Source organism: Schistocerca gregaria, chromosome 4 (genome assembly GCF_023897955.1).
Source record: "Schistocerca gregaria isolate iqSchGreg1 chromosome 4, iqSchGreg1.2, whole genome shotgun sequence".
NCBI classification, from domain to species: Eukaryota; Metazoa; Arthropoda; class Insecta; order Orthoptera; family Acrididae; genus Schistocerca; species Schistocerca gregaria.
This window is the reverse complement of record NC_064923.1, coordinates 773,181,852-773,209,221: the sequence shown is the minus strand read 5'-3', so window position 1 is coordinate 773,209,221 and position 27,370 is coordinate 773,181,852. Positions and strand designations below refer to the sequence as shown.

Genomic DNA, 27,370 nt, shown 5'->3' with positions numbered 1-27,370 from the left:
GTACGGCGGAGAGACTTGACAGCCCGCACTTACGTTGACGGCGCAACAGGAACATTGCGCCAGACCTTGCAGCATATACAGGCTATCCTAAAAGGAACGATCAGTATTCACAACTATGACAGGAACGAAGCAAGAAATTTCTGTTAACCATGTGCTCCAAAATTCTTAGCTTAAGAGCTGTCAGCACTTGTGTCGTTGACTACAGTGAAAAACATCACCTACTGAACAAGGGCTCATAGCCCATATGGTATACATGTTAGAGCCTATGGTTACCAGAAAATTTTTCTTGACAGGATCCATATTACCTCTTCCCAAAATATGGAAAGCAATGACTTGCGGGAAAAGAGAATTGTTTCACAGTAACGAAGATGAGGTGCTCATGGCTCTTCAGGTATACATTTGAGAGCCGTGTTCACCATTGTTGCTGTGAATGATCTGTCCTATTATATCCCCGAAAGTACCATTCTTCCTGGGACACTCTTTATATACGACAGCGGGTAGATTATTTTTGCCAATGAGTGCATCTTATCTGGTTCTGAGAGACACAACATTATACAGATCTGCTACACTGCAATTCATAGTGAGGTGAGAACAGTGGTGGGACAGCGATATGCACCTACACAGATAGTGGCAGTATCGCCTACACTTTCTATAAAACGCCAGTGCATAGTCAGAGCTGTGACTTGTACCCAAGTGATTCGTGTGAAAAAGTTTCCGGCGTGATTACTAGGGCACGACGGGGATTAACAGACTTTGAACGTGGAATGGTAGTTGGAGACAGACACACGTGACATTCAGTTTTAGAAATCGTTATGGAACACAATATTCCGAGGTCCACAGTATCAAGAATCCGCCGAGAATAGCAGATTTCAGGCAGCACCTCTCACCTCGGACAGTGCAGTGGCCGACGACCTTCACTTCACGACCGAAAGCAGCAGCGTTTGCGTAGAGTTGTCAGTGCCGACAGACAAGCAACACTGCATGAAATAACCGCGGAAATGAATGTGGGGTTTACGTAGAACGCATTTGTTAGGGCAGTGTGGCGAAAATTGTCCTCAGTGAGCTTTGACAGCGGACGGACGATGCAACTGCCTTTGCCGAAAGCACGGCGTCCATCGGTTGGACCATAGACCACTCGGAAACCGCGACCTCGTCAGATGCGCCTCCATTTCAGGTGACAAGAGCTCGTGGTAGGGTTCGAGCGCGGCATATTTTTTTATAAATCAAATTTGTATCTACCATAGATACACCTACACAAAATAGTTCTGCTTAGTTTGAGGGAAACAAGAGAAGTGCGGAAGTTCAGTTTGCTGAAAGGAGCTCTAAAAATGGTTCAAATGGCTCTGAGCACTATGGGACTTAACTACGGCGGTCATAAGTCGCCTAGAACTTAGAACTACTTAAACCTAACTAACCTAAGGACATAACACAACACGCAGCCATCACGAGGCAGAGAAAATCCCTGACCCCGCCGGGAATCGAACCCGGGAACCCGCGCGTGGGAAGGAAGCGAGAACGCTACCGCACGACTACGAGATGCAGGCGAAAGGAGCTCTGCCCCCCCCCCCCCCCCGCTTTTTCTGAAACATATGAAAGTACAGTTCTTCCAATTCGTTTCAGTCATGTGCTCTGATATCGCTGATCTGAACTGACAGTTCATACACATTTAATTACATTTTTTATAGGCAAAAAAATGGCTCTGACCACTATGGGACTTAACATAAGTGGTCATCAGTCCCCTAGAACTTAGAACTGCTTAAATCTAACTTACCTAAGGACATCACACACATCGATGCCCGAGGCAGGATTCGAACCTACGACCGTAGCAGTCCCGCGGTTCCGGACTGAGCGCCTAGAACCGCTAGACCACCGCGGCCGGCATTTTTATAGGCAACTTGAAATGTTTCTTTAATAAAAGAGCGCACATGGCTCAAGAAAAACACTTTGCAATAATTCGTTCATACAAAGAGAAGACATTCTTCAAGTAATGTTTCACTATTTAAAAACCCGTGGCTATTTTTCGATGCAAACACCGAAAACTGCAACCACTGAATTTTGAAAAACTTGTTTATTCCATAAATCGATTTTCGAAACTTTTCGGGCTCATTTTCGGATGGTGCACAGCAGGATACACGACTACTTCAATGCGTAACACTGGACGCTGGCTCTGTGACAAGAGGATGGGACAAAGTGGTTCAAATGGCTCTGAGCACTATGGGACTTACCTACGGTGGTCAACAGTCCCCTAGAACTTAGAACTAGTTAAACCTAACTAACCTAAGGACATCACACACATCAATGCCCGATGCAGGGTTAGAACCTGCGACCGTAGCGGTCGCGCGGTTCCAGACTGAAGCGCCTAGAACCGCTCGGCCACATCGGCCGGCCAATATGGGACATGCTTTAATTTATCGCCATATGATATTTACTCATGGCGATGCATTAAAGTATATTGCATCTTCTTGTCACAGAGTCAGCATCCAGCATTACACATTGAAGTAGACATGTATCCTGCTGTGCGCCATCCGAAAATGAGCCTGAAAAGTTTCGAAAACCGATTTATGGAATAAACAAGTTTTTCAAAATTCAGTGATTGCTGTTTTCTCTATTTGTATTAGACAGTAAACTGTTTTTAATGCAGGAGTGGATGATAAAAATGAATACATAACGCAACGTACTGAATGCATATTCCTAGATCCCGTAAACTAACTTCCAGGTTACGAAAATCTAGAAGTCTAAGCCTATGCGACGCCGGACGCATACAACTCACTATAAATGCTGTACGCACAATGACTAGAAAATGATTGTGGGAATACGTACACCACGGGATTGAATGGACCTGTATGTTGCCTGATGACGACCCTGGAAAAGCATTTGGAAAGCCCTCATCCAAAATCTTCAAGGCTGCAGAACGCCTCGCATGGATGCCACGCCTCGGGATGCAGCTCAGGAAGGCCGCTCGCACCTCCTGGGCCCCGCGGTCCAGACAGCAGCCGGCGTTCCTCGTGGGCTGGCGGCCCGAGCAGGGCGCCGGAGGTGCACACACGCTGCAGTGGTGCCACGAGGAGGGAACCCGGACTTGCCACGACTAACCGAAGCTGACGATTTGATATTTGTACGGACTACTGCAAACATTATTTCGCTGTTTTAAATAGTAAGAAAATTCGGCGCAAAAAAGAAAGCGCATAGGGGTACGTTCAGTCTGTGCAACTAAATGAAAGGCAGTTTGTTTATTGCCATACGCGTTTCGCTTCTTTTATTTGTGAAGCATCTACAGTGGCCTGTAAGACATGTTTCCTTTTATACCCATAATGAGAGTGGCATACCTTACCTTCAAACTAATGGAGGTAGTGACCTTTGCGCATCTTAGGGTGACGCTTTGGGCTTTTTGAGTCACATATTTCATATGTATTGATTATATGCAGGCACTCCAGTCACATCAAGAACATTCTGAAATTACAAGAAGAAAAGTCTTACGCATACTATCTAATGGAGGTCGCAGGGAGCACTGCCGTCCAGTCTCGGGAGACTCGCAATTATAAATGTACACATTTACGTGTCTGTGCTCTATATGAAGAATAATACTTCAGAATTTGTTGTCAGAGGGGAAATACATCAACACAACAACAGAGCGAAGGATAATTTAGGCATACCGCGCCACGGATTAGCAAGAACAGGAAACTGCCATAAAGTAAAACCACTCAACATGTTCAATAAATTTTCAATTCATGGTGAATCTATGGATATAATTTTTTTGAAATTAAGTGCTACATCTGGCTATCAGAAAATCCATTTTAAGACATTAAAGAATTCTTTGAGATGCCTGAGGAGGATATTAGCCTTTACAAGTTTTCTGTGGTTAAACATATTATTGTGTGCCGTGGTTAAGTCGTGTGTAATTACATAATGTATACAGTACACAATACACTACGTGCAGGCTATACCATATTATACTATACTATATTATATTATAGTATAGTTAAGGTTACAGCATTAACTTTTAGAAACTACCCTCGCGTAATTTGGTACACTGCCATGCTTAAACACTAGTTTATTTCATTATTATGTATGTACTTGCACATCCTATATGACGAAGCCAATATCATTGTAAAATGATCTATGGTGAATAAAATTATTGATTCGTGATTCTATGTAGTGGTTATATTATGTTGTACTTACAATATGTTACTACGTTTCACTTTGTCATATTTTTCCCTTGTTTCGCAGATTACACTCAACTTTTGTAGCGCAAATTTCATTATATGAAATTATCATTTCTTACGATATCCTTCGTTGTTCACCGGAAATTGGCCATCTGGAGCGTGGCGACTAATGAACACATCTCTGGGTAAAGAGCACTAGAAATCGTAAGTAATACCAACGATAATTTTGCCTCACGAAATTTGTGCTACAAAAGTCGAGTCTAATCAGAAAAACGAGACAAAGACATGACAAAATGTAACATATAACATATTGTAACTACTACATAATACGCTTATTATATGTATATAAATAAACGAGTATTACATGCCACTGAAGATGCTTCACAAATAAAAGAAGCGGAAAGCGTATGGCAATAATTAACTGCCTTTCATTTAGTTGCACAGAAAGAAGATGCCTCCATGAATTTTGAAGCAACTAAGGAACGACGGAAAACAGAAAAAATGACGATGATAAAGAAAGTGCAATTTGACAGGCAACTTCAGTGTGCGTAGACCTGATACCCTATGTAAAGACGAACGATAAATTAAATCTGAAACTCGCTACAAGTGGAAGTACCTAATGCTTAAAGCAAATGGCGCTGCAGTCCGGAACCGCGGGGCTGCTACGGTCGCAGGTTCGAATCCTGCCTCGGGCATGGGTGTGTGTGATGTCCTTAGGTTAGTTAGGTTTAAGTAGTTCTAAGTTCTAGGCGACTTATGACCTAAGATGTTGAGTCCCATAGTGCCCAGAGCAATTTTGATGATGACTCACTGAGACTACATACTGAACTTATTAAACTAATGTAAGTATAATAGGGTATTTCTCGCTTTACACAGTGTTCGTTGACGTGCGGGTGCGAGATCGTATACGCCGCGGTGAGGAAATAGCTTTGTGGAAGAGAAAGATAAATTCGCTGACTTCCGAAGAAATCCGGCAGGAGGGGAAGGAAGTCGCCACAGCTGGGGGGAAGTCCTGCGCCCTGATCCCTGCCCTCTCTTTCTCTGTCTTCTGGGCCACCGCAGCGCCGTTTGCCACACCTAAACTGCTCACCGCGGCCGCAGAAGTCGGCGGGCTCTCTGGTGTGAAACCGCCACGAGCGTTCCAAAACACTCACTCTTCCGCTGATGCATTGCGGATCTACGCACGAAGTACAACCGAGCAACACAAAACTTTAAAATCCCCTTCATGTCGCCGTCATCGGAGACGGCCCATAATAAAGATGCAATGAGATTTTTCTTTACTGTAGCAGATAAGAACGAGAAAAGTCCTAAATCATTAGGAGGAATCGAAACTTCGCACAACTCAGCAACTAGCTGTAACATGGTAGTTATTTCCCAATGCGTGAAGAATTTAGAGACAATATTTCCGATTATACTGCAGCGAAAAATTCATTTCACTACCAGTCAATGATAATTACTCGCATAGGACAGGGCGGAAGCATCTGCTTTGTTAAGCAGGGCCGGCCGGGGTGGCCGAGTGGTTCTAGGCGCTACAGTCTGGAACCGCGCGACCGCTGCGGTCACAGGTTCGAATCCTGCCTCGGGCATGGATGCGTGTGATGTACTCATGTTAGTTAGGTTTAATTAACTCTAAGTTCTAGGGGACTGATGACCTTAGAAGTTAAGTCCCATAGCTCAGAGCCATTTGAAACATTTTTTTGTTAAGCAGTTTTACGTTTAATCCAATATGTGTTCCCAAACCTATTCAATGACAGACACACTGCAACTCGTCACCTCTCAAATAATAATAGCAAATGTACTGCCGAAAAATGTGGAATGCTAAATAGTTCAGTCAGTAACTCCGTCTCTCTTAGTAAGGCTGCTCAAATGATTGTAGGTTATTTTAATTAAAAATTTAGCTTCTATGATGTGCGGTACTTCGTGAAAACTGCAGTTTCGCAAGAAAACTGTACTTAGCAAAAGAGAAAGAAAGTAATTAAAAAGTAACTCATTGTTTCCGTCTAGTTGAGTACGTAAATAAATCCACTACTGTACAGTTACACTATTGATGACAAACAGCTGGAGACAGCGTCTGACATAAAATATGTAGGCGCAACTATCCCGAGCGACCTTAAGTGGAATGACCACGTAAAACAGACAGTGCGAAAAGCAGATACCAGATTCAAATTCATCGGAGGACTCTTAAGGAGATGTAACTCATCCACGAAAGAAGTTGTTTATAAGGCGCTTGTTTCCCCGATTCTTGAGTATTGTTCATCTATTTGGGATCCCTATCAGGTAGGACTGATAGAGGAGATAGAGAAGATCCAACAAAGAGCGTCGCGTTTCGTCACGGGATCGTTTAGCTTACGGAGATGCTAAACAAACTCCACTGGCAGACGTTACAAGAGAGGCGTTGTGCATCACGAAGAGATTTACTATTGAAATTTCGAGAGAGCACTTTTCTGGAGGAGTTGGACAACATGTTAGTTCCCCCCACATACACCTCCCGTATTGACCACGAGGAGAAAATTCGAGAAATTAGAGCCAATACAGAGGCTTACCGACAATCATTTCTCCCACGAACTATTTGCGAGTGGAGCAGGGTTGGAGGGATCAGACAGTGGTACCGAAAGTACCCTCATCCACACACCATTAGGTAGCTTCCGGAGTCTGATTTAGATGTACATGTGAACAAGCCACGGAATCAGCTGAAAAATGCGGTATTGCGCAACGCAAGTTGCTCCTGGTTCTGTGCAGAAAAAAAATGCACTATGGGACTTAACATCTATGGTCATCGGTCCCCTACCCAGCCATCACGAGGCACAGAAAATGCCTGACCCCGCTGGGAATCCGGGCGTGGGAAGCGAGAACGCTACTGCACGACCACGAGATGGGGGCTTCTGTGCAGATGTGGCGCAACTGTAATGTAATGCAGAACAATGGTAACACGCCTACACATTGTGAACGTTCTTTAGAATCCGTAGCATATTTATGGAATATGCTAAGTGCCGTATCTCATTTGAATACTTAACAAACACAGAGTACTGATCCCCTGCTAGCTCGTAGCTACTTCCTGCTTTTCGGATATTACACGTCCCTTGCATTCCTTCCTGCAAAACAGAAGAAACTTACTTTCAGATTTTCTATTGTTTATTTCTGAAGGTAGACTGGATAAAAAATACATTACACAGATTTATCATAAAGACAGTAATCATAACTGGAAGAAAGTGTCCTGCCGTGAAGATGCGAAAGCCAACACGGCCACAGGCGGCGTCCCCTATCTAATGTTCTTGGCTCACACACTTCGATGTTTGACTCTTCTAAGCGCTCCAGAAACGTTATGTAATACACAGATTCGAAGGACTTTGTATGTTAGTTGTTACAACACTGACTCTCATCGCCTGGTGTTCGTATACTCTTGTCACGTCGCTTTGGCCGCCTGTGATTAGAGATTTCGCGAAACATGAATGGAGATAACGTCTTCACTTTCTCAAACGCAAAAAAATACTTTTCATGCACATTACTCATTTTTTGTCATTTACGATCTTCATTCTAAAGTACATGAATTCTAGCAAATAATTCTGCATTATTTGTAAACCATATAAATTTTGCATGGCATACTTTGCAGAATGAAATATACGAGAATGCATTTGTGCTTGACGCAAGCATTGATCAGTAACAGTAAGAAGGCTAACCCGATGCCGACGGTACTCTTTTTGCCCTGAAACAAGGAAATGAAATAAGAGCCAGGCACTTACCGGTATAGAGGAAGACGTGGAATTACGACAGCATTGGACATTAAGACTGAAATGCTAATGCCCTGTTGAGACACGCGGTATCTGCATTGAAGAGTTTTACCTTGTGAGGGAAGCGTTACTTGCACCATTTTCTATGATAGTAGTGTTGTCCTTTGAATTCAGAGGACGCTAATAAGTTACACTATTTAAACTTTCTTTAGTTTTTGGTGCCTTCACTGGCTCTTTCGGTAGTTGTGTTACAATGTATCTGCAGGATTATGAACACCTGTTAAATTAGACGGAGCATTGTCTACTGCAGTTATCACACTACTTTATTTCACTTATATGTAAGGTCAGTTGCGTACTACGTCGTCGTCAGTGGATCACATAGTGTAGAACAGAAACAGAATAGGTACTGGCACGTATCCAGTTGCCTATACTGCGGTGCAACATCGTTCTGATTGCTTGTTTTTAATCTGCTTAGACTATGAGTTTTTTTTATTGTTATCAGGTCAACATAAATCCTGCTCACAGGCGTTTTAATATATAAATGGGTGTTTTCTCCCCTTTTCTATACTTTCCGCACTTCCTCAGAATCGCTGACAGCGAACGCTGGGGTAGTTTATTGCACAGCTCCACAGCCGATTTATTGCCACACTCTCATTCCCCACGTATGGTGCTTGGTGTGTAACGTTAACGAACCGTCACAACATAACTGAACCTCTTGGCTGTTATTGGACAAGAAGGGAAGTGTTAGCCGTGGACTTATTCAAATACTAGCAGCAGTGGCACTAAGCGATTTTGAAAGGCCACGGAAAATTTGTCAGCGTTTATTTACAGTAAGGGTAGTTTTTGAAAGTTCATTTTGGTATTGTGGACTATAGTATAGATATATGCCTGAAATGTATGAACGGAGAAAACAGCCATAGTGCTCAGAGCCATTGGAACTTTTTTTTTTTTTTTTTTTTTTTTTTTTTTTTTTTTTTTTTTTTTTGCAAACGTTTAACCTGACATATAGGATGGTCCACTAAACAATTTGAGATAGGCAACCTGGGTCGGAGAAGCCAGTTTACGCATATAGTAGAAATAAAATCCTATTACTGTGTACTTCTTTTTGCATTAGTTAACTGTAAATACCATCTTTAACGCAATGAACGTACCGTTTGTACTGTATCTTACAAAATGTGCTGAAACTGACGGCCATCAGACTCAGTGCAAGAATGACATCGGTGAACAAGATTCTGACACAAGCTGACAAATATCTCTGGTCTGTTTGGAATCACAACACAGGCGGCTAAATTGGTTCAAATGGAACCAAGCACTATGGGACTAACATCTGAGTCGATCAGTCCCCTGGAACTTAGAACTACTTAAACCTAACTAACCTGAGGACATCACACACATCCATGCCCGAGGCAGGATTCGAGTCTCCGACCTAGCAGAAGCGCGGTTCCGGACTGAAGCGCCTAGAACCACTCGGTCACAGCGGGCGGCGTGGCTACAATTCTGGCAACTAATTCCGTCTCCATACCCACTGGAGCCTCGTGCACAAATGATATCGCCATAGGACATAATCAAGGGGATTCAGGTCATGTGACCTCGCAAGCCATGGAATAAGACCTCCTCTTGCAATCCGGCGATAAAGAAATACTGTACCGCTACTGCTCCGCCGTATTCTACTGTACGTCTCTGAATAGTACTGCGTAACGAATGGGTTTGTCGTCGATTCATACCACGGTCCGTCATGGGACAATGTGAATATGATACAACAGAGCCACGTAATGGACAAGTAAAGTAAACAAAACCTGCATCATAACTTTCTGGTAATCAGCCTCGTCGTCCTTCTCTCGTTGCAAGAAATGAAGAATGTACATGTAAATAAACAGCACAGTACGTGTTAACTTGTGACCATGTTAGTTGTAAGTAAGCTGGAAAACAATAATGCTCGACAAAGCGGTAGACAAGGTTGCTTCATATCTTCTTAAGCTGGTTGCTCCGTCCCCAGGTTCTGTTCCTCAGATTGGTCAGTGGAACATTCTCCATGTGTTGTTTCATTTTTTCACGCTCTTACGGAAATACCCCGTACCGAGCGCCTCAAAATCTGCTAGTACATAACAACATCGTACAGTAGTCTAAAGAACCGCGGACAGAATTAAATAATTAAATTAGAACTGTGAACATTCGGCTCAGGTCATTCTTCATTCAGTGTTCAAAAAATGTGTGTGAAATCTTATGGGAGTTAACTGCTAAGGTCATCAGTCCCTAAGCTTACACACTACTTAACCTAAATTATCCTACGGACAAACACACACACCCATGCCCGAGGGAGGACTCGAACCTCTGCCGGGGCCAGCTGCACAGTCCATGACTATTTCAGTGTTAATTGTTCGATAAGAAAGTCGGTTGGACACGGTAGATTTGTCAACGGTGTTTAGCACTGACTTCTCATGGTCCATAGATAGTCGTCACCTTCAGGTGCGAGACACGTCCTACGAAGCACAAAAAAAATTCACTGTGCATAACCTGGACACGGTTCCAGCGTCTTAATCAGTGTACCAGAGGTACATGACGTGTTCCTGTCTTTTTTATTAGTTTCCCACAGGAAGACCAATGTAATTCCTGAGACGCGACAGCGACCTGTTGGGAAAGGAAACCGCAAGGTGGTCGGCCGTCCCGAGGGGAGCCACCGGCGCCCCGCCGGCCTGCCAGGGACCCACGCCCCCCCCCCCCCCCCCGGTCCAGCTGTCGCCTCCGTCTTTCCGCCTTCCTGGTAGTCGCGGCCGCCACCGCAGGCAGGCAGCAGCGGCGGCGGCGGCCGCTATATAAGCGGTCCCCGGCCGCTGACTGCTGACTGCACGGACCCACACACAGGATGGCGTCCGACGGAGCTTCTGCCACGGCCGCCCGCTGCCTGCTGCTGCTGCTGCTCCTCGGCTTCGCGTCAGCTTCTCCGCTCCTGCTCAAAGGTGAGTCAGAGCTTTCCATTCTGGCCGGCTGATGGTACGAACAGGACGCACTCGCGCTACAACCGAATCCTCGTCAACCACCTGCAGTTCGTAGCCTGACACGTGACACCAGCAGCTATTTTCAGTCCGAGGCTCAGTCTTTCGTTGAAAGCAATGACATCTCTTCTGTTGCCCTCTTATGCCTAACGCTCTGAGGAATTTCTTTGAGGGTTTACTCCCTCAGTTTTTAACGATCCCTCTTGCCCACAACACGGTGGTTCCTCTCTTCACGAGACCTCAGAAAAGAGAGGCTGACACCTCCGCCAACTGTCCCTTGCCAGAGGTATTCCTCACGCCGAAGTTGCCATAAAGGGGCCTGATTGTGGTGCATGGAAGGTATTTTATTCCCCTCCAACCCTCCAGACAAGTTCGGCCCGCCACCTGAGACGTGACCGATAGGACACCAACTATGCCCCCCCCCCCCCCCCCACCAGCCACCTGGAGAGAAATCCTGACGATCATGATGACGATGCGTAACATCAGCAGCTTTCTGATCTCTAACATGCTGTTGGAGAATACTGCGTCATATACAGCGTGTTACAAAAAGGTACGGCCAAACTTTCAGGCAACATTCCTCACACACAAATAAAGAAAAGATGTTATGTGGACATGTGTCCGGAAACGCTTAATTGCCATGTTAGAGCTCATTTTAGTTTTGCTCTTCCACCTAACCACAATGGAGCACGTTATCATGATTGCATACGGGATACTCTACCTGTGCTGCTAGTGTACGACACAACATGTGGTTCCTGCACGATGAAGCTCCTGCACATTTCAGTTAAAGTGTTCGTACGCTTCTCAAAAACAGATTCGGTGACCGATGGACTGGTAGAGGCGGACCAATTCCGTGGCCTCCACGCTCTCCTGACTTCAACCCTCTTGACTTTCGTTTATGGAGCATTTGAAAGGTCTACTCAACCCCGGTACCAAATGTAGAGACTCTTCGTGATCGTATTGTGGACGGCTGTGATACAATACGCCATTCTCCAGGGCTGCATCAGCGCATCGGGGATTCCATGCGACGGAGGGTGGATGCATGTATCCTCGCTAACGGAGGATATTTTGAACACTTCCTGTAACAAAGTGTTTGAAGTCACGCTGGTACGTTCTGTTACTGTGTGTTTCCATTCCGTGATTAACATGATTTGAATAGAAGGAATAAAATGAGCTCTAAAATGGAAAGTAAGCGTTTCCGGACACATGTCCACCTAACATATTTTCTTTCTTTGTGTGTGAGGAATGTTTCCTGAAAGTTTGGTCGTACCTTTTTGTAACACCCTGTATAAGTGACATACAAACTTGTTACTCTTATGACAATGATGATGAACGGAAGTTATTTGGCGACAACGTTAAGTTTTGCCAACAACTATGAGTTCAAATCAATGTCCAAATACTTCAAGACAACAAAAACTTCGTCAGTCTTTTCTGTCCACCCAGCAATACTCTCACTCGCCTCTCATCTCCTCCCTCCTTCCACCTATTTAAGGTATACAGACAACACAATTCACAAATAATTAGGACTGTAGAACGCGCTTCACTTTGGACAATCCGTCCCTTAGAGACTACGACAGTGTGTTAAACCAGACAAAGTCAGTAAAATTTTTCTGTGTTTCAGACCACATCGACAGTATGTAAAACTACCGATGTTTCGGTCACTGTTGCAAACAACATTCTATAGGCTGTTTTTGTTTACTTGTGAATGAGAGAACTTTGTTTCTTACATGCCTGCAGACATGGCTGTTATCTAATTCTGATAGGCTGTTAAGGATGGAACTTCTAACATCCCTCTCCTCCATCCTTAACAGCCTATCAGAATTAGACAACAGCCATGCCTGCAGGTATGTAAGAAACAAAGTTATCTCATTCATCAGTGAATAAAAACACCCTGAAGAAAGTCACTTGCAACAGTGGCCGAAACGTCCGTAGTTTTACATACTATCAATGCGGTCACAAACACAGGAAAAATTTATTGACTGCGACAGTGGCCGCGGAATCCTACGTTTATATTTACCCAGAATAGTTTTTCATGTAACTGAAACGTGTGTCTTGATCTGCTTCATCCTGTATCCAAGTAGGCGTAGGACGGAAGCATTGAAAGCACGTCTCGTACGGATTTCGTTGTCTCTGCTTTTCCAAACAAAATGCAGTTTTCTCCTTGAAGTACGTACACGATCGTGCTTGTGAAGCTTAGTTGTGGACGTTCCTATCGTAAAATGAAAGGTAAACCGTCGTAGAAGAGGAAACCCAACGTAGACCCTCTATTGTGAAGTAAGACACCACTGGCGAAACATATATTGTTTCTTCGTCTCCTGCCGGCCTGTACTGTGCAAGGTGCGCGTTTGACACTTATTGCCATCGCTAACTGCACACAGCTTGGTTACACATGAGCATGACGCCACAGCTGTGGCGAGTGTGTCGAAACGGAATTCAGATTTTTAACGAAAGATGAAGATACATGTTCAGAAAAGAGTTATGTGGTATGTACTCTCCTTCAATTCGTAACTGTTGTAAGTCCGACCTTCGGTCATCGGACTTCGCTTCGAGTTACTGATTCCGTACCATCCACGGGCCATTTACCTCAGAGGAAGTACATTCATAATCCAGCCCTGCTGAAAACCCTCATAATCACTGTTATTAGTGCTTGGCGGTATCGGTGTACTACCTCTTGTCAACTAAAATAAAGAGAACTTCGTCAAATAAATAGGTGTGTGGTGCGGTTTGACCATTTAGATTACTGCATCTAATTAAAATTCACTTGAGTCTACTGCTGCATCACCTCAGAAAACACTTAGTACGATAAATTACTGAAATATCTCAGGGCGAAGAGTAATTAGTCTCTATCCCAAGGAGAGTCTGCAGCACGGCGGAGACGTTGCTTATTTCGGTGATTCCGCGTACTAAATGTTTTATGAGGTGACACGGCTGTACATTCGGGTTGATATTAATGCGACTGGCAACAGACGCGGAAATCTACGTATCTGTACTGTTTGTTTACTTTTGTGTTACAATTCAGTGTGGTGGAAAACAGGTTGGTAATAACGGCAGGATAGGGCGCGTCTAGTAGACCAAAATTTTACGAATAAGCTCTGTCCAGAAGTCCAGCGTGGTGGAGCTGCGGCCATAAGAAACGGCGAGTAGCGGTGATTGCTCGGCACTTTTTCCCGGGTAAGCGGGATGTGTCCGGACGTGTCCCAGCAGTGAGGTTTTGTCCTACTGAGCTGCAGCCGAGTTATGTTGCGACATCGGGGTGCTTCCAACGTAGCTGACTTAATAGTCCAGCGTCTGCTCAGCTGAAATCACAGGCTTCAATAGAGTAATCGCAAGTGCGCTCTTACGTAAAGCAGGTATTAGCTGAAGAGGTTTGCAGTAAACGCACACACTCTCTGACTCTGGTCACTGCTTCGCTGCCGTTTTGTGATCGTAGCTCCGTAATGGTTCACTCCTGACTTTGGGTCCTCTCGGCTCCAGGCCCCTGACCATGTTACCTGGTTGTTGCGCTAGTGTGTGTGTGTGTGTGTGTGTGTGTGTGTGTGTGTGTGTGTGTGTGTGTGTGCGTGTGTGCGTACGGGAAGATTTCAGATAGGTTACAACATGGTCAGACAGAGATTCCGAAATCAGACCCAGGAGCAGATACAGACTCAGATCACAATGTAGTAGTGACGAAGAGCAGACAGAAGTTGTTTAAGACATTAGTCAGGAAGAATCAATACGCAAAGAAGTGGGATACGGAAGTCTTAAGAAATGACTAGATACGGCTGAAGTTCTCGAAGGCTGTAGATACAGCAATAAACAATAGTCCAGTACGCAGTACAGTTGAAGAGGAATGGATATTGCTAAAACGAGCAATCACAGAAGTTTGAAAGCAATAAACACAGATACACAGAAGGTAACTGCAACAAAAGCCTTGGGTAACAGAAGAAATGCCGCGTGGGATTAGCCGAGCGGTCTAATGGCGCTGCAGCCATGGTCTGTGCGGCTGGTCCCGGCGGAGGTCCGAGTCCTCCCTCGTTAAGTAGTGTGTAAGCTTAGGGAATGATGAACTTAGCAGTTAAGTCTCATAATATTTCACAAACAAGTGAACATTTTTTTGAACAGAAGAAATATTTTAGCCGATCGACGAAAGAAGGAAGTACAAAAACGGTCATGGAAATTCAGGAATACAAAAATACAAGTTACAGAGAAATGAAATAAATAGAAAGTGTAGGGAAGCTAAGACGAAATGGCTGCATGAAATATGTGAAGAAATCGAAACAGAAATGATTGTCGGAAGGGTGGACTCAGCATTCAGAAGAGTCAAAACAACCTTCGGTGAAATTAAAAGCAAGATTGGTAACATCAAGAGTGCAACCGAAGTTCCATTGTTAAATTAAGAGGAGAGAGCGGATGGGTGGAAAGAGTACATTGAAGGCCTCTTTGCGGGGAAAGATTTGTCTGATGTGATAGAAGAAGGAACAAAAGCCGATTTAGAAGAGATAGGGGTCCAGAATTAGAATTTAAGAGACCTTTTGGAGGACTTAACATCAAATAAGGCAGAAGGGATCGATAACATTCCATTAGAATTTCTAAAATTATTGGGGGATTGGCAACAAAAACACTGTTCACGTTGGTGTGTAGAATGTATGAATTTGGTAATATACCGTCTCACTTTCGGAAAAATATCATCCACACAATTCCGAAGACTGCGAGAGCTGATAAGTGAGAGAATTATCGCACAATCAGCTTAACAGCTCATGCATCAAAGTTGCTGACAACAATAATATAAAGAAAATTGAGGATGTGCTAGACGATAATCAGTTTGGCTTTAGAAAAGATAAAGGCACCAGAGAGACGATTCTGACGTTGCGGTTGATAATTAAAGTAAGGCTAAAGAAGAACCAAGACCCGTTCATAGCATTTGTCGACCTAGGAAAAGCGTTCCACCATGTAAGGTGGTGCAAGATGTTCGAAATTCTGAGAAAAATGGGGGTTAGCTATAGCGAGAGACGACTAATATACAACATGTACAATAACCAAGAGGGAATAATAAGAAGTGCTCGGATTAAAAACGGTGTAAGTCTTTCGCCCCTACTGTTCAATCTGTGCAATGAAGAAGCAATAACGGAAATAAAAGAAAGGTTCATGAGTGGAAATAAAATTCAAGGTAAAAGGGTATCAATGATAAGATTCGCTGATGACATTCTATACTGAATGAAGGTGAAGAAGAATTACATGATACGCTGAATGGAACGGACAGTCTAATGATTACGGAATGTGGATTGATAGTAAATCGAAGAAAGACGAAAGTAATAAGAATTAACAGAAATGAGAACAGCGAGAAAATTAACATCAGGATTGATGGTCATGAAGTAGATGGAGAAAGGAATTTTGCTACCTAGGCTGCAAAATAAACAATACGGACGGGGCAAGGAGGTCATCAAAAGCAGAGTAGCGCTGGAAAAATGGGCATTTCTGGCCGAGAGAAGTCTATTACTATCAAACTGGTGGTGTGATAAGGTAAGGAATGAGGAGGTTCTGGGCAGAACTGGAAAAGAAAGGAATATGTGGAAAACACTGACAAGGAGCAGGGACAGGATGATAGGACATCTGTTAAGACATCAGAGACTGATCTGCATGGTACCAGAGGGAGCTGTAGAGGGCAAAAACTGTAGAGGAAGACACAGATTGGGATACATCCAGCATATTATTGATGACGCGGGTTGGAAGTGCTACTCTGAGATGGAGGGGCTAGCACAGGAGAGGAATTCGTGGTGGGCAGCATCGAACCAGTTAGAAGACTGATGACTCAGAAAAAAAACGTACGTAACCAGGGGGGAGGGCTCGTAGCCCGAAGCCCTACTAAAGGAGTTGGTTTTTGTTGGAACCAGGTACTGGGGAGGGGAGGGGGGGGGCTCTGTGATTGCAGGAGGGATCCGTAATCGATGCCAACGTTGTAGAGCGATAGAGGCAGCATGTCCCAGGAGTCGGGTTGTGGGCCTGAGTTCATCAACACTGTGGAGGAATTTCTGCGTTCGTAAGTAGTGTGATCGGAGATGCGTGAGATGTTCTGTTCGGCGTGAAAGTCAGCATTCAGCTACCATCTTGGCGCTCTAAAGAAGAGGAGAAGGCAACTGATTTGAATAACTTGGAGTGACTGAAGATCGGATGGGCTGTTAGTTCACCGCGTGGAGCAGCCATAGAGAACTGTAGATGAAACTGTCGCTCTACATCGCCAAAGCGTCGAACGTTCATCTGGGAACTGCTCAACAACGGGTACAATTGGTGTAAGAAGTATAATAATTGAATCCTCTTGTTGAGGATGTGACGTTTGAAAGTGAGTTTGCTATCCGAGGTCACCCCCAAGAATTTTACTTCGTTCATCCATGCAAGTTGTTGATGGCAAAGAGTAGGCCTGTCCGGCATGTCGGGACGTTCGCGGGAGGAGAGGATAGCCCTAGTGCTGTGGACGTCGATGCGAATGTCATTATCTGATGCCCACAGTTCCGTCAGCGTGGGTTGACGTTGCAGTCTCGCCACGGCTGCAGTAATCCGGCGGCTACCGTGTCGTCCGCAAACTGGGCTAAGACGGCCTGGGGCAGGATGGGTACGTTTGGGGATACCAGCGAGCCCTGTGGGAGACCTTCCTGTAGGCTTCTGACGCTGGAGCGCTGACCATCGATGTGAACCATCATCTGGCGGTGTTGGAGAAAACTGCCAATCGTACGGAGACAATAGTGACGCAAGGTGTGAAGGTCTTGCAGTTTCATCATGAGCTTGTCAGTCCAAACAAGGACATCAGCTTTTTCTATGTCTAAAAATATGGCCACTGTAGAATTAGAAACGTTCATATTACAGGTGATGTACTCCGTCACTGGCAGTAGTTGGAGTTCAGCTGAAAGCGTAGCCTGGAACGCAGGCTCGCCTGCCCTAATGATGTCCCGATCGTGGATTCTCATCAAAATGAGGCGTTCCAGCAACTTCGATAAGGTGGAAAGTAGTCCGACAGGGCGGTAGTTAGCAGGTAGACTATTGTCAGGTTTCGGGATCGGGGTGGTTCGCGCGACCTTCCATGCACACAGAAAGTAGCCCCCCAGCTCGTGTGGTAGTAGAACACTGTACGTGGGTGCTGGGGGCCGGAGCTGCTCCCTGGGCTGCCAGACCGCAGTGTCTCCGGCACGGCGCCGCCCCGTGTGTCTGCAGAGGGCGACGCCTGCCGGGACGGCTCGTCGGCGGGCAGGTGCCTCCGCGTGCGCCGCTGCGGGCCGGCGCTGCAGGCCATCCGGCGGGGGCGGCCGCCACCCCCGCGCTGCGGCTTCGCCGGCCTCGAGGAGGTCGTCTGCTGCGCAGACGTCGCAGGCCGCGAGGGCGGCGCTGCCGACCTGGCCGACGTCGACGCCGGCGACAGCAACGACATCGCGTCGAACAACGGCGCCGACGCGGCAGCCACCGACCGGCCCAGCGTAGCAGGTAAACACACCCTCTCTCTCTCCTCCTGTCTTCTAGCCAACGTGTACACAGAATGTCACCACTTCCTTTCTATGTCAGCAAACATTCCATTCACTGCTGTTTGGGTGCGTAGACTGGAGACTGGTTCTTTTCTTTTTCACCTGTATTTATTCCAGTCTTCTCTTCGTCCATCTCCCCCTTATGTCAGTCTTCTCCTGCTCCTCTCTCAGTTCATCTGCTCCTCCCCCCTCTGACCATCTGCTTCTTCTTGTCTGTTCACCACCTCCTCCTGTTCCCTGTAAGTCAATTTCCCCCTCCCCCTTCCATCCCATCATCACCCCTCCAGCTGATCCAACCTCTATTTCTCCATCTCTTCCCCTCCCTCTCTCTGTCCATCTCCTACTCTATAGTTCTCTGTCCATCTGTCCCACTTTCCTTTCTATGTAAGTCTCCTTTCCTCCCCTGTCTCTATCCATCTCCTCCTCTTTCCCTTCTCTGTACTTCTTCCCTCCCCCCACACTCTGTGCATCTCTGCCTCATTCCTCTCTCTCTCTCCATCTCCTCAACTTCCTTACCTTTTACACTTAATTTGAAGTATGGAACTGTGATTCATTACAGATATACAGAACGTAAATTATTTACAAATATGTCCAACCAGTATGGACTCAGATGCCTATCTTCAGCGGCCGAACTAAAGTTCAATGTGCATACAATGCATTATATAATCTAGATGCGTAAGGTCAAACCAAATTGTGTTAGCGTGAACATGTCGTAGATATATAGAAACCACAGGGGAGTGTTATGGGACCATTGCGTTTCACAATATATACATAAATGACCTAGTAGATAGTGTCAGAAGTTCCATGCGGCTCTTCGCAGATGATGCTGTAGCATACAGAGAAGTTGCAGCATTAGAAAGTTGCAGCGAAATACAGGAAGATCTGCAGCGGATAGGCACTTGGTGCAGGGAGTGGCAATTGACCCTTAACATAGACAAATGTGATGTATTGCAAATACATAGAAAGAAGGCTTCTTTATTGTATGATTATAAGATAGCGGAACAAACACTGGTAGCAGTTACTTCTGTAAAATATCTGGGCGTATGTGTACGGAATGATTTGAAGTGGAATGATTATATAAAATTAATTGTTGGTAAGGCGGGTGCCAGGTTGAGATTTATTGGGAGAGTCCTTAGAAAATGTAGTCCATCAACAAAGGAGGTGGCTTACAAAACATTCGTTCGGCCTATACTTGAGTATTGCTCATCAGTGTGGGATCCGTAACAGGTCGGGTTGACGGGGGAGATAGAGAAGATCCAAAGAAGAGCGGCACGTTTCGTCACAGGGTTATTTGGTAAGCGTTACGGAGATGTTTAGCAAACTCAAGTGGCAGACTCTGCAAGAGACGCACTGTGCATCACGATGTAGCTTGCTGTCCAGGTTTCGAAGGGTGCGCTTCTAGATGAGTTATCAAATATATTGCTTCCCCCTACTTGCACCTCTCGAGGAGATCACGAATGTAAAATTAGAAAGATTCAAGCGCACACAGAGGCTTTCCGGCAGTCGTTCTTCCCACGAGCCATACACGAGTGGAACAGGAAAGGAAGGTAATGACATTGGCATGTAAAGTGCCCTCTGCCAAACACCATTGGGTGGCTTGCGGAGTATACATGTAGATGTAGATGTAGATATATCCAATGATAGAGATTATACAAATAGTTATATGTAATACATGAATTAACTGCTGAAAACTTGTTGAACTTCATTGCACAAGTAACAGAATGTGACAACGTCTACATAAGGCTGCACGTACTCTGCATATACACATTAACGCTGGTAGTATTTGTTCTTATTGCGTATAGCCAAGTGAAGGAACACAATGTTCATACCAAAAAAAATTAAAATTGTTAAAAATGTTGCTCTTTGTTCTCAACAAGGGGCAGTGGTCTGGATTACTTGCGAATAAACAATTTTTTCGCAGCTTTTGTCGACTTCTGAATAGCAGCGACGCTTTTCAAACTTATACTAGCTGCACAGCGTTAGATACACAAAACACTTAACACTGAATCCTGTCAAAGAGAGAACGGTCCTCAATACACCACGTACAGCCACCCAAAACTATACTAGTAAGAACAAGAATTCTTACAAACGTATGTTTTACTTTATGTATGTGAACTGAATAATTACCCACGGTGATGAAGCACTGTATATTCGATTCAAATTGACACCGGGTACTTACGCAACAAAATTTGAAACAGAATTATTGGTTCACAAGACTCAATACTGTTTTCGATATTCTTTCCCTTCACTTTGATATTTTTATTATTATATTCGTGAAACTTACTGAAGCATACGACGTTTCATGCAAAGGCATTCTCCATAGCATGTCGTTTTGAAACTCTGGAATCTGTTATGCAGTTCACTGAATGTCTACTGATATGGATATGAATGGTATAGATGTGGATTTACGATATACCCCTACCTGCTGTGGCTGCACGAGCCAAACGTAAAGTGAGGAACATTACAAGCGACCGTTGTATGTCACATACACATACACATACACATAATATACCCTGCATTAGCCATCACTCTATCAACATCAATACAGGACAGTTCTACAAAACGTAAGTGCGTGCTACGTAAAATACTACTGCCTTGTTCCAGAAAGAGTTAACTAAGGTTTTCTCTCCCTCATTTACAGCCTGTGGCGTCTACAAAGACCAGTGGAGCGGCCCGGACGACTACATCTTGGGCGGAACAACGGCCGGTGTTGGAGAGTTTCCACACATGGTGAGCCATCTAGCAGTAGAGGTGCAAACTGGTGGTTCTGAAATAGAGTGTGAGGGGCGAAAAAAGTTAAGTTGTCCCTCCACGATCATATTATGAACCTGCATGGTGTATTACGTTTTAGTTGATATTCGTGGGTCGCAATGAGATATCAAGCGTACATTTATCTTCCAGCATCGTGTGGGTGACTGTGACAAGCGCTTATTGGTTGTAGTGTTGTTACACACCATTGAAACACCCGATAAACCCGCTGGGCACAACAGGTAATGGGATTGTGGAAAGGGCCAAGGCATGAGGTCAGGTTCTGCTTCTAACTGTCATTTATTGTAATTTAATAACCTTTACAAGCAAAGCGGCACATAGGTGAATCCTTACCGAAAAGGCCTGCAACAAGAAATCTTAACAAGATAAAAATCCAATTAAGATAGCAACAAAATAATTTAAAGAAGAGACATACGCAAGATCCAATAGCAATGGCTGAGGGCCATAATCAAACTTCAAAATTTTAAAATATGTTACCATAATCTTTAAAGGCAAAAGGCCGCCATATTTAAGCTCGAAAGATAAATTTAAATATAAATTTTGCAAAATTTTAAGAAAACAAACAAATCACCATAAGCCTAAAATTTAAAAGAGGTGACAACAACTAATTAAACACCGGTGGCACTCAGAAGGCCTCCAGGGAGGTCGGTCTGCCGTCGTTCACTCAGGTGAGACAGGTGGTGAGCCAAACTACACTCGATCCATTGGAAACCAACCAGAGGAGAGCCACGGACCAACCGACACAACGACTTGCTTCCAGTAAATCACTATATGAGAACTCAAACCGGCTATGTTACAGACCTGATAATCCACCTGTCAAAATTACATACCATGTTGCACGCCGACAACAGGCGAGGAAAGGACGCTTCTTGAAATTACGTTAGTGGCCAGGGCAGGTAACCGGAACAGTAACGGCCACAAGACAGAAAATTCCGCTGGTGCGCTCAAATCGTACTCGACCAAAATATTAACTGCACCGCATGGCGGCTAAATCCCAGCAGTAGAACCACTCGGTGTTGCTCACCGGTAGACCTCCCCAACAGCAAACCACCGAAGCGAACCACTACAACATGAATAGACGTGCCTTGGGTAGTTAAACCACTACTCAACTTTGACGTCCTGGATCGGTGAACCACGAAGCTCGTAGTGATCGGACAGCTCCACACACGCTCCGACACTGCGCAGGGCCTGCCAGAGGACCCAGCCGACTTCACCGCGCGGACAACTTCCCTCACCCGCAACAACCGACCGACTCCCTCCAGACCCCCTTGCCGCAAACCATATGCACCAAACCAAAGATGGCACACGGTGCAAATATCGATGCACATCACTGCTGCCACACATAGCAGGAAGAAGAACCACAACGTAACAGCGACAAGGGCGGTAAACCAATCACAGATAGAGAGCGAAAGTTCACGAAAACGCATAGTTGGGAGAGAGCGCGTCTCAATCATCACTGAAATTAGACGAGGCCTACAGAAACAAGTGAAAGCCAGGAGGCCGCCGATGCAACGTCCTTATCCGATGGACACATAAGCATCAACAGTGTCATCCGCCCTAGCTAAATGTGGACGAAAATGTACATCAGTTGGCTCGAGCGAGCTGCCTTATAATCGGTCGGGCCGAGCCAGTGCACATTATCGCCTCAGTTACGGGGCCGAACGAGGTGGTTCAGAGGTTACGACACTGGACGGAAAGATGAAGTTTAAACTGTCGGCGAGGCTACCGGGTTCTCCGCACAGCTGGATGGTTGCTTCAGCAACAGCATGGAAGGTTCCCTTCTCTCATTTTGTCCGTTCCCAGCTAGTGCTGTTTCCAGTTTCCTCGATGATGGAACGTTACACTCTAACCTTCCTACCTGCCATTCGCTATTTATTGGCATTTTGACTAATGTTGTGAAGCCGGGCGGTGTAGCCGCTCGGTCTGCAGCGACCTGCAACGGTTAGCGCGGCTCCCCCCGTTGGAGGTTCGAGTCCTCCCTCGGGCATGGATGTGTGTGTCTTGTCCTTAGCGTTAGTTAGTTTAAGTTGGATTAAGTAGAGTGTAAGCCTAGGGACTGATGACCTCAGCAGTTTGGTCCCATAGGAACTTACCACATCCCGGTGGAGGTTCGAGTCCTCCCTCGGTCGTGGGTGTGTGTGTTTGTCCTTAGGATAATTTAGGTTAAGTAGTGTGTAAGCTTATGGACTGATGACCTTAGTAGTTAAGTCCCAAAAGATTTCACACACAATTGAATTTTTTTTGAACTTACCACAAATTTCCTAATTTTTACCTCTTGTGAGACAGAAACTTGTATTCCTAAAGGCCAATCACGAATAGGAAAAGCTAGCCGACGAAGATGATGCAGGAATAATGACTGGAAGACAACTGTGCAGTTGCACCAGTTGCACCTACCATTTTGCAGACATTTTGCTTCAGCTATAGATGTGTGTAGTGTGGTAACTGACACGAGGTCATTTCGTCCACGCGTCTTGTGTAGCTGGTGGATCAGACTCTTTGACGGCTGTGGTGTGTTGCAGGCGGCGCTGGGCTACAACCTGCCGGATACGGAGGGCCTCAGCTGGCTGTGCGGAGGGACCCTCATCAGCGACCGATTCGTGCTCACCGCGGCCCACTGCTGCGCCAACAGGATCTCGTGAGTAGCCTTCTCCGTACATCTATCAAAAAATGTAGAAGACTGAACTGCACATAGGTTCAAATCTCGACTCTTAAAAATTTTCCCTTACAAGTGCAGCACAAACTGTTTGCTCCGTGCATATTGTTCCTGTGATATATATCTGATTTTCTAAAAAAACGTTTCACATAACTATACCACTTATATTATTTATACCGTCTCTAAATAAGTTGTCCACTGAACGTCCTTTTCAGGTGCTGCTTAGAATTTTGAACTTTAGTAATGAATCAAACAGAGGCATTTCCAAATCGTACTTCATTTCCCGGAGCAAAGCACGTATAAGAAACTGCTTACGCAAATGAATTTGATTAAACTTAACATATTCTCACTGAAACTGCAAGATCGTCCACGAATATGTGCATATTATATGATTATTTAATTACTGCCTCTCTGTCGTAGCAAGTATTCTTAGAGTTACACTGCGCACGGAGCTATTGTAATATATCTGTGGGTAACCAAATACGATTTTCATGAAGAAACCACAATGGTTGTCTGCCACAGCAAAGAAGTGTCCGCCGTTGCGTGTACATTAAACAGCAAACGGATGCAACACTTTTGTGGAAGGGCACAGAAACTGCACGTTCCTTTGTGGGCAACTACAAGATGTGTGTGGTGAAGGACAAATGTGTACCTTCGTTCGCTCGTGACACCAGCCTCAAAATAGCCGAGGCACGGTGCAGTACATCTCAGTTCAGAGGCACGTAACAGGGCGCTCCATCAGCGTCACCCTGTAATAAGAACCAGGTGAATAATTTCATCAAGAAAATCTCACTCTGGTAGCACATCGCTCCGTTAAATTAACTCCAGAAGAATACACAAATATCCTCACAAACGATACTGTATCCAGTTGCTATTCTATTCCAGCAAAAATCGAAACTGAGTACGTTGAAACTTGTAACAACTTGTAACAGCATCAAAAAATTTTCTAATGAGCACTGTAAATCTTTCTTAGATATGCACTATGTACTGGATATGTATATAAATCGAGAATAAACGTATCCATTCTCAAATCTACTGTGTAAATTACTGTAAATGGCATGGGAGATCGTATTTATTTTTCTATTGTTATCAGATACAGTGTGCCAAAATTGAAAGTTTCTGTCTCCATGCGAGATTTTAATTTTTCGTCACGTTTCCATGTGAGCAATTCGTGAGACATAGAAGATCGTGCGTAGATCCCGCCTAGGAAACCAGTTTCTAATTTTCTAAATACAAGATTTCCGCTAACACTTGACATCCTTCTTCCTTGAACAGGTGAGATATTTCAGAATTCCGCGTCACTCAACTGTGAAACATTCTTTCTATGTGTCTTAAGATGGTGCAATACTTGTGACCACTTACTTTAGCACTGATCGTACGCTTATTTCGCAAGCGATCATCTTATACGTTCTGTTGTTCCCAGTATAGTAGTCTATCAACAAGGGAGAGCCTTGATTTTATCTTATCTACAACAGAGCCTGTTCGATCGTTCTACTTCATATCGATGTTTATTTTTTTTAAAAATAGTTCAAATGTCTCTGAGCACTATTGGACTTAACTGCTGAGGTCATCAGTCCCCTAGAACTTAGAACTGCTTAAACCTAACTAGCCTACGGACATCACACACATCCTTGCCCGAGGCAGGATTCGAACCTGCGACCGTTACTTTAAAAGACAGGTATTTCCACGCCAAGACTATTTTCAACCTTGACTCGTTTACCTATCGACAAGCCAACATTTCATCAAACGAACAACTTTACATTTGACTGAAACAAGAGTTACTTGTATTTCCTTGGGATGATACATTGCTATTATGTTATCGGATATTACATGTTATATAGTATTTGCGAGAAGTCTGAGACGTCAGCTAACTGGATTCTATTTCTGTGAATAAGTAATATGGACAGTAATGGAAACAATACACTTCTTTAGCATAGAAAAAATTATTTCATGGTCTGTCTATGTCTCTGCATCCTGCCTTTAGTCTGTAACTTCTCAATCCAGACCTGCCTGCACATCACGCATTGTGTAACTTGCACGAGAACTTTTCTGGACCCTACGTAGCTACATCACGGTTCTCCAAATGTCATGAGCGGAGGACACGTTTTTGTTTTTATATCATCCTGAAACTTGATATTGTTGCCACTGGATAACTATATAGGGAAGAATTTTCGAATAGGTCAAAGAAAACAGGTCATATATACTTCAAAACATGACAGTAACACTTTGAGTGTATCACGTTATTGATTCTCCTTCTTGGTAGACAAATATAACTGTAAATGAAACACACTATACCTGCTGCCCGTGTTCAACAGGATTAAGTTATTCAGGTTAATCGGTTTTCGGCTTGCAAGGTCATCATCGGAGGTTATCTTTCTCGTCGAATAACTTACAATGTTCTAAATAACGCTGGAAAAGATGTTACACATCTAGACTGAGGCATGAACACAAAGTAATGTTATCTTTGACATGCACTGGTAATGCATTTAAAAGCGTAAAAGACGAACAGTAAATAAATTTAAAGGGAACAAACCAGGAGGAACACTATTACTAAATTCGCTAAACAGCGCCTTTATAATAATTTCAATTAAATCAACAATTCCAGTAAAATAAAATTAGTACTCGACAAGAGTACCTGACGAGAGTAGAAGTCAGTAATGATAATGAACTATGGCTGGTGGACTTCGCTTGAGGAAAGGAGATGATGATAAAAATCCCATGTAATGACAGGAAAGACATTAAGAAGTGCACTTCAGGTTCACAGATGGAGTTTCAAGAAACCATATAGACCATATAATTGTATATAAATGGCACACGTCAGACAGTATGGAGGTTAGCAGCAATAGATGAGCATACGAAGACACAAATTATTACTTAAAGCACATCAGATGTAGGAAAAAGATAGATCTGACAAGAAACAAAAAAGATTAGGGGAAAAGCGAAACAATGTAGAGAGTCTATGACTTGAAGAAAAATGGGAAGAAAAGAGGAAGGAATTAGTAGAGATTTTAGACTCAAGAAAGGACAAAGGGGAGGAGAGGTATGTGAAACGTAAGTGGGAGATACTGAGAACAGTCATCAATGAGAGATATTATAGCCTGTATGAAGAGCACAAAGTAAAAGAGTGAAAGATAGAACTGACAGTTGTCAGTTAAATGGAGTACATACGCAATCACAATTAAGTAAGTAAATGAAATAAATGAAAAGAACATGGAGGGATAAACAGGAACAGACAGTGTGGGAAGCGTTGGAAAACGATGGGGATTAAGTGAAGGTTATAAAAGATGAACACTGAGCTGTGTTTGGTCATCAGGACTGTGGCCAGATGTTTATTGATTTCCAGTACTTCCAACAGACTAAGTTTTTAGAGTTTGTGTGTTAAGTGGGGAACATGGGCTGTGTCTGGTAGCTGCGGCACTCACTCGGTACGTGCTCAGAAAATGTGGAGTCATCAGCAAAAGGAAAACGAGGATAATGTAATGTAGTAGAATTAATTTGGGTGATGCTGAGGGAATGAGATTAGGAAATGAGACGCTTAAAGTAGTAAAGGAGTTTTGCTATTTGGGGAGCAAAATAACTG

The 27,370-nt window shown here is 44.3% G+C and overlaps 1 protein-coding gene across 1 annotated transcript in view; it reads left to right on the top strand.

Annotated features, from left to right (window-relative positions):
• The window catches only part of LOC126267442 (CLIP domain-containing serine protease 14D-like), a 239,147-nt gene that overhangs the window by 201,991 nt on the left and 9,786 nt on the right, over positions 1–27,370 (top strand). Inside the window, exons 5-7 of the mRNA XM_049972706.1 lie at positions 18,064–18,330; positions 21,010–21,098; positions 23,657–23,772. Coding sequence (XP_049828663.1) covers positions 18,064–18,330; positions 21,010–21,098; positions 23,657–23,772 — 472 coding nt within the window. The remainder of the gene's footprint in view (positions 1–18,063; positions 18,331–21,009; positions 21,099–23,656; positions 23,773–27,370) is intronic.